The sequence below is a fragment of the Danio rerio genome, chromosome 16 (genome assembly GCF_052040795.2).
Source record: "Danio rerio strain M-AB ecotype USA chromosome 16, GRCz13ab, whole genome shotgun sequence".
NCBI classification, from domain to species: domain Eukaryota; kingdom Metazoa; phylum Chordata; class Actinopteri; order Cypriniformes; family Danionidae; genus Danio; species Danio rerio.
This window is the reverse complement of record NC_141036.1, coordinates 41,493,579-41,505,600: the sequence shown is the minus strand read 5'-3', so window position 1 is coordinate 41,505,600 and position 12,022 is coordinate 41,493,579. Positions and strand designations below refer to the sequence as shown.

General features: G+C 37.0%; 1 protein-coding gene across 6 annotated transcripts in view; it reads right to left on the bottom strand.

Moving 5' to 3' along the window:
* LOC141375048 (uncharacterized) overlaps positions 1–12,022 on the bottom strand; it is a 46,365-nt gene that overhangs the window by 25,691 nt on the left and 8,652 nt on the right. Inside the window, exons 1-5 of one of the 6 annotated variants that reach the window (XM_087287497.1) lie at positions 4,185–7,602; positions 3,501–4,023; positions 3,196–3,340; positions 2,859–3,092; positions 2,671–2,774 (exon numbers count right to left, since the gene is read on the bottom strand). In XM_087287497.1, coding sequence (XP_087143623.1) covers positions 2,720–2,774; positions 2,859–3,092; positions 3,196–3,340; positions 3,501–3,672 — 606 coding nt within the window. In that variant the 5' untranslated portion in view covers positions 3,673–4,023; positions 4,185–7,602 and the 3' untranslated portion in view covers positions 2,671–2,719. The other 5 variants (XR_015945023.1, XM_087287496.1, XM_087287495.1 and 2 more) reach the window with 5 other exon arrangements.

Genomic DNA, 12,022 nt, shown 5'->3' with positions numbered 1-12,022 from the left:
AAGTGCCACCCAGCGGTCAAATGCTGCTGGCGCATCAAGTACCGCCGTCGCCGCGGTATGAATGGCGGCACAAGGAACACATTGAAGTAGTAACATCTGTATGTCCTTTTGGATGGTAAATATTTTAAGTGGTTTGATTTCTATTGAGTTTTTTTTAGGTAACTATCAGAGGAGGGTAGAAACTTATTTGTACTCGTGTAGCTTGATGACTAGCATATACTGTATACACCAGAATGCATAAAGGGTTATAATAAGGGAGAAGATCATTGTATGGACACTGTCACAATATGTGGATGATTGAATTATCTACAGCTTCACAGAGCTCTAGTTCAATTAAAAGACTTGACTGGAGACCATTGCTCCAAACAGTGAGATGATGACTGTTTTTAGTGTTGACTGGATAGAGAATAATTCTGTAAACAAGCACAGTTGAGAAACTATGATGAGTAGATGATTAGAGGTAGCATCAGGAGCAGATTATGAAGCAGGGATATTTATTACATCTGTGACAAGAGAAGTATTTCCTAAATTTTGAAATGCCTTCAGAAATAAGTTCATAATGGGTTTGCATTCATAAAGTAATCATGAAGTTAATGAGTGATAAATAAATAAAAACATCTAAAGGAGTATGAAAAATTATGAATAAAACAAAAGAGAGAATAATTGTATTATGCTCAGTTACCAGAAATGGCTGAAAGAGGTGAAGATGATCCATCAAGACCAACCCTCAATGAAATATGTGAAAATAATAAACTTAATGGGATTAATGTGTTAACAAGTGCATTGGTGAGTGATGGCATGGAAACTGACAGAAACAAGCATCTAACACCGCATTGCATGAACTGCTATTGGGTCGACCCTTGAAAGAAACCTTGAAAGAAACCTTGCAAGAAACAGCATGACCCTTGCAAGAAACCACATGAAACTTTGCATAAAACCTGGCATATAATCTCACCTATAACCTTGCACATAACCTCTTGGAATGGTTTGCAAAGATGTCTAATGCAGTAGGGACTTTAATAAAGAAACAATTAATTGCCATGTGCATAGCGATATCTGTGCAGGAAACCAGAAAGGAGCCATGTGAGAGAGCAGAGATATAAGGTCCAATTGGTCCAGCTGATCGAGTCTATCTGTGGATGCTCTGGAGAGCTCAGGAGGAAAGGACCATATCTGGATGAGGGCAAATCCAACAGCTGCCAAAGTGGATGCCATTGATGAGGTACCAATGCCTCAAAGGAGCGAAAGGGAACAACTCCAGCAAGGGAAAGCTGACTGGAAACAGAGGAGCCTGAATATTCCAAAGCTCTAAACTACTAAGTGCCACGTGTGGAAGCAAGAGTTTATCAGAACAAAGAAAAGAGTGATTCTGATAATGTGCCTGAATACAACATACAGAAGTGCCACAAGTCAAGGGATGATGAATGCACAACTGCAGATTTCAGAACTCAGACTCTCAACCACACATCTCCATTAACAACTTTTCAAAGTCTAATGAAGATGCTGATAGCTTGGAATAAGAGAAACAAGGATGAGCAAAGATCAAGATCAACATTTGATGCTTTTTACGTTTGCATATTGATTTTGTTTGCATATTGCTTTCATGGTACCTATATATAATATCACTTCAGTATATTCTACATGAGTGTGAAAACTAGCAGCTAGCACTGAACCAACTGAATACTTATGCTTAAAACATTGTTGTCTTTGATGTGTTAAGAGAAAAACAGAGTACAGTCTTTTACTTCCTTCAAATCAAAAGTAAAAGGGAAGATGTTTGGCTGGACTTCTGTCAAAGTACAGTGGCATAATCTAGTCAATTGATAACAGCTATGTGGCTAATATCAGTCACTAGATAGAGGTAATTAAGAGAACTGGATTATGAAATTGCACTTTGGGGTTAAAAGACAATAATATTAAGACTAAAGTCTTAAGAGGAGGGATTGAAGAAGATTTTATTCTCTCTGTATGAAGTATTTTCTAAGTGTAAAGCAGTTAATTTTCTCTTCTCAAAATGTATGTAGTGTTTGCAGCAAACATGCCAGCCTGTGTTAAAAATACAGTGATATGTCTGTGTAAGATGAGTATGCCTGCACAGGAGCAACACTAGGAGAAGGCTGAGTGACTGATTGTGTAGAATGACTGAATATGTAAAGCACTGATTATTTATGTTAAATACTTGTATGAAGCTATATGTGTCAGAAGTTAGAATGAGTAACATATTATCAAGTTATTATCCTATCATGACAATGTATGTAAACACTTAGTTCCTTTGCATAAGTTGCATCTATACTTTACTGACATAGACCTGTAACATCTCTGTTGACATGAGCTAGTGGGCTGAGAGCCAAGAATAGCAGGACCCCTTAGACTAAAAACCTATTCAAAAATGGTCAAGAGTTAAAAAGAGACTTAGGGGTGTGTCAAATAATCCTGTATAAAAATTGTAACAAACACACTGAAACTTTAGAAGGTGTCCAGGAGAGACTTCAGAAAGCTCTGGGGTCTGCTCTGCTCTTTCTCGGCTTTATTATGGAGAATAAAGTCTATTTTCTGATATTCAAAACCTCTGGTCTGATAATTTGTAATTAATGAGAAGTCAATATTTACCACAACACATATTGATCTACAATTCAAGTGAAGTAGAATATTACCAATATGAAGTAACACCTGTTCTAAGGTCCTTTTCATTAGCTCCTCCTTCAGTCTGGTCCACACTTCATTTGTCACTTTTGACTTGAATCTGGGATGCAAGGCTGTGCCCTCTCATCCATCTGATATTCAAGACAAAAACACTGAGTCAATCACTGAATAATTCTAATGAAAACAAGAGCAAATTCAGCAGGATTACACTGCACCCCTGGTATCTTTTTGAGAGGTCATTCCAGATAGGGTCCTTGATGGTCTTTGTGAAGGAGGAGTCCTCTTTATTCACTGTGAAGTGGTGCTGGAGCTTATTTAAGATAGGCAGAATCTGACCCAAGTTTTGGCTCCTTTCAGCAGAGACGCAGAGGGTTGAAGTGTAAAGTATCTTTGTAATTTTGACAAACTCTTCTGCTTTTCTAAAATCCTCATCAGAAATTCTCTGCAGTCTGTAAAATATGATCAGATTCATTAGCTGGACTATAGATTCATGAGCAAAATCGTTTACACTGAAAATTGAATAAGCATTTAAAATGAGAACAGAGTTTTTACCTGTCCTTGTCCATTAATTTCTTAAGACGATGGTCCATGGAGGTGGCCTGGAAGGCAGAGAACTGCTCTAGGAATCGCTCCACCATGAGGAATAAGCTATTCCACCTTGTTTTCACATCAAGGATGACAGCATGTTCTGGAAGACCTAAAATGGGAAAGAGAAATTTATGTTTGTGTTTGTGTGGTTATCAAAGTGGCTGTTTATTTGCAGAAATGTTTTACTGCATGATTTAGCAAAGGATTTTTATTAACTATTTGGCCAAAGAGTTTTGCACTAAGGTTCATCTATTCTGATTTCTACCTACCGAGAAGATGCTGCTTCTCTTTAAGGATAGGTTTAGCCAGGGTGGATCTTTTCAGCCACACCACCATTGCTCTGATCCTTCCTGCCCACTGTGAGACTGAGGTAATTGTGGAAAGCTTCTGAGCAGCAATATTGAGAGTGTGAGCAAAGCAGCCAATTTTTTTAATACTCATCTCTTTTTACTGCTACATCCATGTTTGCTGCATTGTCACAGCAACTACTCTATCCTTTATATTAAATTCATCAAGAATATCTCTTATCTCTTCTGCTAAAATGTCCCCTGTCTGGGATGTGTATACTGCCCTTGTATGTCTTTCATGGAACCCTCTCTGACAAAGTGAAGTGACACTGTCAGGTAGTGGTCCTGTGCAATGCTGATCCAGCCATCAGCAGTCACAGCCACATCTCTCACATCTTGCAACTCTTTCTTGATATTTTCTTTTTCAACTGCAGGTATGAGGGTATTTGAGAGCATGTCTCGGCTGGGGGACTGATATCTGGGGTTTAAAGTGCTTATCATCTCCCTATATTTGACATCATCAAACACAAAAAAGTAACATTAGCATTATTTTATCATTGTTGCTTACTATAAAAAGATTTAAAAATTATCTAGGTTAAGAGACTACCTACAAACATGGCCAACAGCCTTAATGGTAATAATATTACAACATCATTTACAGCTTACTGTTCTTAGCTCCACCATGAAGCCTCCACAGGAGAAAAAGGCAGCAAACTTTTAACAATAAAATTTGTAACGGCCCTGTGGCATTCATCTTTCCTTTCCTTGTTCATTTTTCTGCCAGTGCAATGGATTATCACTTGATGGTATCCTAATTCCAGGGTCAGCAGGAGCAGACTATAACATTAATGTGAAGAAAACTTGAAAGCTAAACTGTTAATGCAGCCAAGGATAAGGACATTTAAATAAGACAAGTTTAATGTGAGGTAAACTTTATCATTTACCGTTAACCTTAAAGCATTTTAGTATCAATTTAGCTAGGTATTTAAAGCCATCGGATCAGTACATAACGCTGCACAGCATACATTAGGTCCAAAAAAAGAATGAATACATTTTCCCCGCACAAACTTAGGCCCCGTTCACACTGTCAGGTCTTGATGCCCAATTCAGATTTTTTTGTCTGTCCGTTTACACGTTCTTTTAATTGTGACCCATATCGAATTCATGCGTTTACACTTGCCATACAACCTATGATGCATGCATAAAGGCGGGTCCTAGCATCTGTGCCACACTAGCCACGATGGAAGAAATTTTCTTTTTAGCTCTACGAAATACGTGGTGTAGTATAAGCAGCAAATGGTTCAGTCCAGATTTACCCCCACGCAGTTTATGTAATGGTACGGCCCTGATGTGTGTGTGTGTGTAAGATGTAGCCTGTGTGCGCACTGGTGTTAAAGGGAATAAAGTTGTTCTATGTGTAGCCCGCAGTGCGTGCATTGATAACGTTAATAGCGTAAAAATTACAACACGAATTTGCCCAACTTGAAAATGATTTTGAGGCGAAGGAGGTGGGGAAGGGCCTGCATCGCAGCTAGCGCTTATTGTTTATATGCTGTATGATGTCCTACACCACTGAGAGGAATTTGTGGTACGAGAGAGATCTCAGGTCTAGTGGGAGCAAATAATGGCGACTGACCACCGTCCTCCATGTTTCCTCTGTTGTTGTTGTTTTTTCCCACGTCGGAATATCCACACACGCTCTCTCTTCCACATTGCACCACATTGTCACAAGTTTAAGCAAAAAAAATCGGAATTGGGTCACATTTAACTGGTAGTGTAATCTGGGCCTTAGCTTTAACGGTACACAAGCAAGAAGTGCTAAAAACTGATTTTGTATGTCTGTTTGCCTTTCGGAGCCCCAACCATCGCGCAGTTATCCTCATCAGTCATGGAAGACGACGCTTGTGGTGGGCACGTTGTTGGAGGCCCTGAGTCAGGAAAATACTAAGAGGATGAAGATAATGACTGCGTCGGAGCAACTTTCTGCTCGTAAATTAATTCTGTGTACTGTCACGGGGACTCTGCAGATATCATAATGTCAAATTTAAGACCTTTTACGACCTTTTTAGGACCATTAAGTATTACATTTAAGACCTATATCGCAATATCAAAAACACACGAGAGAAAATGTAAAAGCATTAAATTAGGGGTAAAACAAAGTTATTTAAATTGAACAGTGGTAAAGTCAGATTAAATGCACCGTTGAACTACAGAAAAAACAAACATCTTATGCAGATTTATACTTTCACCTGGCACCGCATCGCACAACTCACAAAACAGATTAAGGCTTTTATACTTGACACGTTCACCATTGAGATATTTTTTTTTAATGACAGGCGGCGCTCCAAAAAAACAGAAAGTAAAATCAGACGAATAAAAAGATAATCATTATCATTGAAGATGTTTTTGGGGGCCTCTTTTTTTGTTGTTTTAACAAACTTATCCCTCAGGTTTTTCCAAAGTTTTACAAAAACTTTCCTCCTTTCCGATGGCTGTTGCAATTTCTAGCCAATAATTATTGGTCATTCTGGCAAGCAGAAATGTAACCGTGATAGAAAATAGGTAATAATAGGTATAAATTAGGTATTTTAGGTATTATAGCTTACTGTACTATTCACTCTTTAAATAAATGCTACTATCAATCCCATTTTATCACTAAAATAAAGTGAACTAGTGTCTGCTGTAAAGTGTTTTGTAAAGTACTTCAATTACTCTGTTGTGGTAATTCTATAGTTGCTATTGTAACACAACTACAGTATGCTGAAGCTTCTTTGGAGAGCAAAAGCACGAAAGGAGTCTGACTGAGCGAGAGCAGATCATTCGCACGTGAGCAGCCAGTGTTTTGAGAGCTCGCAAGCAGTTTTGTCCATGAACAAAAGGAAACCGGCGCGCGAGCAGAGATTCGCTCTCTCGTATTACAGCACTTCTTACTTATAAAACTGCACTTGCGACGTTTGTCAGTGAAATCATGTTGCGTGCACTCAAAGCGAACTTCCGCAAACACAGCGATGATGTCACATTTGCCGCGCGCACTGGGTTTAATATCAGAAAGCTGATTGGCTATTGAAAGTTGACCTTTTTGTAGTTGTAATGCAAATTACAATTGGACTAGTGAAATAAAGAACTACAACACCCCAAAAACCTAGCAATAACAACAAAAATAAAGACCTGTGCAAAAATATTTAAGACCTAGAACAGCAAATTTAAGACTTTTTAAAGCCATAAATTTCGATTATTTTATTTTAAGACTTTAACACTTTTTAAGACCCCGCGGGGACCCTGTGTCAGGTGTTTTATCATATTTGACGTGTTGCCAGTCTTGGTCGCGATAACTTTACAGATATTGCATCGTGCGCTGTTGCCGTCAATCTTTGCATAATGTAGCCATACTTTTGATTACTTAAACATCCTTTGCATTAAATGTATGCTATGCTCTAAAGTGTAGTAGTGTACGCATTACAGCCTCACATTTGACAAGCTCTGAGTGAGTGCGCGTGACCGTCGTAAACTACTGATTTTCAAGACAGCCTCGCTGCAGTCAATCACCAGCATTTGACCCGGTCACGTTAAGGATGGCTCAGATTTTCTAGCTCACTGACGTTGACAAGATTATACCCTTGAGTATCGAAATTTGGTACCGAACGCAAAAGAATTTTTCGATACTCGATAGTAGCAAGACGATTCGGTCGATACCCAGCCCTAATTGCAAGGTATTCACACACAAAGTAGGCCTACCTGAAACTTTGAATTAGAAAAAGCTTAATAATACATTGGACAGATCATCAACACACTGATTTCTCCTCTTTGTGCTGCTCAGTTTTTGAAAGTGTCCGATTGAGTTTCTTCTTCTGAGGGGAATACTTTAAGTGCTGCCAATAGTTAGTAAAGCCTGGCTTATTGTGGTCAAAGTAGTTGATTATATTAATAAAAGTGAAACTGACAGGAGCAGTATGGATTGTCATTCACTGAACTTGTCATTAACTAAACATGATGTAGCCTAATATAGGCTATTCTGAAACTGTGAATATTTTGCTGTCATTTTAATTATATTAAGACTTTATTCAACAGACCACTTTGTGTTTTGGCGCTGAAGCATATAAGTGGACCTTGTTTTAAACTTTCTCCGTCTCACTCAAAAAAGGAAACATAAGCTGGACCACAACATATATCAATGTCATAATGAATGCTCAAATAATGTAGCCTATAGTTTATAGCAAGCATCATGTTTAGTTAGATTGTGTGTTTGTCATATACAGTCAGCCTATAGGTCTGTTATTTTTACTAAAGAAGATTTACAGATGTTACTACTTCAATGTGTTCCTTGTGCCGCCATTCATACCGCGGCGATGGCGTTACTTGATGCGCCAGCAGCATTTGACCGCTGGGTGGCACTTTAACCACAGATATTCAGCTTTGCCTTTTCACAATGCTAAACAGACTGTTCTGTAGGCGTAGCTTACTGTGTGTGATGTGATGTGTTCAATTAAAATATAATTTTAATTGAGTTTTTCTGGTAATAGACATGCTCTTACACTATACTATGCTGTAAAAAAGATACATGGTGAGAAGTCAAAAAGCAAATATAAGAATTAAGTTATTAGCCTTCAGTGCCCGATTAAATTGCGTTGGGGTGAAAATAATGTTTTGATTTCTTTGACTATCATGGCAATGTTATTATCTCAAATCCTAAACATGCGCATATGAAAAACAGCAAAATAATATAGATTATCCTGCCGGTAGAGCACATCACCTCACAGTTGTGAACATGCGATCACCTCAACTTACATTTAAAATTTGTTTACCTGGTTTATTGTAAACTTTTTAAGTGCAAAGAGGATTCGTTTTGGAAAATACAATTGAAGAAATGAAAGACAACTAAAGTGAAAGCACAAACATTCAGTATAAATAAGTAGTCTTAAATAAATAAATAAATAAATATATATATAAATAAATAAATAAAGCAGTCTTTTAGTCTAAATATAGAGAGATGAAGTTTGCTATTTTGATAGGACTAAGACAAGATATTTTCATTTATGTTTTTAATTTACGTTTTTATTTACATTTTCGTTGTTGATTATATTTTACTATCTCATTTTATGTTTCAGTACATAATAATAAACGAATAATGAAAATAAATAAATAATGAAAATAGGACATAAATTAAGTCTGGCAGGTTTATTTTTAATAATTTAGTTTCAGTTCCGTTTTTTTGTTTCAAAACGTCAATGTTCTGCTTTAAAGTATAACTGTTTTGTTTTGTTTTTTTACTTAATGGCTCAGTAAGTTTTGTATTTTAATTTCATATTCAGTCACCTTGCATATGTGTGTGAAATATAATGCCGCATAACCGCGGAAAAAGAAGAAAAGGCTGTCAGTTAAAGCTAATCAAAATTAGCTATATTAAAATACAGCATTTATGTTAATACAGGCAGAGTGTGAACAAACTCAAGGCTAAGATATGCGCTTGCTTTTTAATGCATTTAAAATATAAATAAATGTTTTTTTTTTTCTTTTTTTGTATGGTAAAGGACAATGCACATTATGTTATTGATGTAAACTTAGGCTAAAACTTACCATTGATAAACGTGACCTACCTCAAGCAGATCACTTAAAGTGTAATAAAAATAATGTTGCCGCAGGACATAAACGAAGTCCCGCAAGTTTATTTTTAATAATTTAGTTTCAGTACTATTAATTTTTTTTTCTCAAAACATCAATAGCACCTTCAATAATCTAAACATTAAAGATGGACCGCAAGATGTGTTGAGTGGCTATATGTGGTGAAGAACGATGGCAAAGCTAAGTGTGATTATTGTAATAAACTAATAAGTTATAAAGCAGAGAGTCCCGACCAACAGGACTAAGCATATGCGGTTGGCTCATTCTTCACGAATATAGAATTAAAATAATGGCGCGTTAGGTTCATTGTGCATCCCGCAGGTGAAACCAACAAGGGTTGTGCATTTTAGTTTAACTTTTTTGAGCGTTATAAGCAGCTCGGTGTTAGTTTTTAATTTAATATATATTGAGCCGAAACTAAGCAGCGCATTCTCTCCGCCTCCTCGTTTATAACCAGCGGGACACGCCACTGAAGCAGGAGAGACACTCCGTCGTTCATAATCTTAGCTGATGTGTCGGAGTCGAAAGAATATATCAAAGAGGAATGTTCTTTTAACAGTCCCGATATGTTTAATCTTTTTTCCCCTGTCATTTCTCTTCAGCAAATTATATTTTTAAAGCTGCTTGATTCTTTTAAAACCGAAAGCAGAGCCCGTCAATTGGTGTTTTTTTCATAAGATACTCCTTTATTAATGTTTTATTTTATGAGTGTCTTTAATGTGCTTTTTAATAGTTTTATTTTATTCAAAGCAGCACCTAAAAGCGAATTTATCCTCAAATCGTGGCATGACAGCGATGTCATGTCGCATATATTGCCTTTTTTTCTGATCTTTTTGCATAAAGGTTTTAATCAAAAGACAGGTAATTTAATTACTTTCGATGTGCTAAAATATTTGTTAAATAAATGTTATTTTAAAAAAGGCATATGCAATGTGCTCTGACAGGTAAAATCAGATTCTTTCTCTCTTTTAAGTTCAAAGCAAATTTGAATGCCAAAGGATTTTAGATGCATATTCAAGACTATATGTAGTATATTAACATCAACAAATTAATAAAATAAGTAGCAAATGAGAAATAAATGACAGACAAGTTGGTAAAAACAGACATTATCTCTAAAAGTTATCAGAATTGCAAGATTAAAACAGCTGAATATAGGCCTAAAATAAATCTAGAAAGCTTGCGCACTGATATTTATTCTTTTTTTTTTCCGAATAACGAACAATTTCAACCGCGGGGAGATACCGACAGCTTGATTTGCAGTATTTTCTAACATGTTAGAAGCGGGCAGCGGACATCAGCCAGCCGTAGAGACGGGCCGGCACAAAAAAAACATGGCTGCCGGTGGGGAAGCGGCTGTGCCCTCAGCAGCTGATTGAGACGGAGCTGCATATCCTAACTGAGTGCACTAAATACTCCGAGACAGGCACGTGCACATAGGGCTCAACCTGTGCAGTGCACATGCCCTTTTTAGTGCCCTTCCAAAATGATCAAAAGTGCCCCCGCGACGCGGCACACCCTCGGTCCCGCTCTTCAAAAAATTTATCCTGCACATGCCACGGGCCTGCTCCGAGATCCAGGAGAAATTCTACCCGATAATCCAACACATACAAAACAATTTGAGTCCCTGTCGAACAGAACCCATCTTACTGGGGGAGTGTGTGTGCTGCTGTGTGTTCAACCACCCGCTCCTGTCTCCAACACACAAGCTGGAACTCTTTATGTGGACCTACTTTTAATAATAGGCTACTATTATTACCTTTATACTGTTTTATGTTATCAAAAATCTATTTTTATTTTTATTATTATATTTTTATTTTTTTATTCTATTTTTATTTTTATTAATCATTTTTTTTATTATATGTTATTTTCATATTTGTTTGCACTACTGCCCTTTTTGCACTGTCTTGTTTGTGAGACGCGACGCTGCACTGCTTTGGCAAAACGAATGTACAGTTACTTGTCATACCAATAAAGCACCTCAAATGTGAAAATGTGAAAATAGCCTAGGCAACAAATAACAAATAGTAGTCTAATAATAACAAAAAAGGCCCTTTTCATTTTCATACAATAGGCCTATGTGTGGGTTTTGACAATATGTGTTTAATTAAGCTATAAAGATTTGCCTATCAGATGAAATGCATAGTAAAATATGAAATAAATGTCTCTTTTGCTGAATATTTAATTAATCTATATATTTAATATTTAAAAAATCAACTCCTTTTTGCCCAGAGAAAGAGGCGCGCGGCACTAGCGGACATGGGGCGCTTTCCCAAAAAAAGACGTAGGCTACAGTAACTTGCGGCTGAACTATGCACAGTTTGGGAAAAAAAAGGATATAGTGATGCATGTTTCCCAAAACCCCTAGTTTCTCTGTCGCAGATCCATCATTTGAATCACGTTATAAGTAAAACGCACATAATGATAAAGCACACCATCATCACGAGGGCAATTAAATAAAGACAACCTAAACATATTTTTAATTGTTTATTTATGTAATGTGAGTTTTTATAACTTTGTTCTTTAAATTATTTCAATATAACTTAGGCTATTCTATCGTGATGACACCATAAAAGGCCTTCAATGCACTGATATAGGTAATAGGGATAAAATAAAAAGCCGATTTCACTATTGACCCTGTTTTTATTCATTGACGGCTTCCCAACGCCGCAATTCTGTTGCGCGAAAAAAAGCTGCTGCAAATAAGCAAATTTATGACAATACACATTTAATAGTTTCATGAAAGTAGTAGCTGGTGTGCTTCATCTGCGTGATTCTGATTTGACATTCTTCCGCTAAACTTGCTCTGTGTTGAGGTGTAAATGGGCTATGCTCTTTGCTATTGAGGCTAACACATCAAGGTGTAAATGAGCTATAGTTCTCTTTGC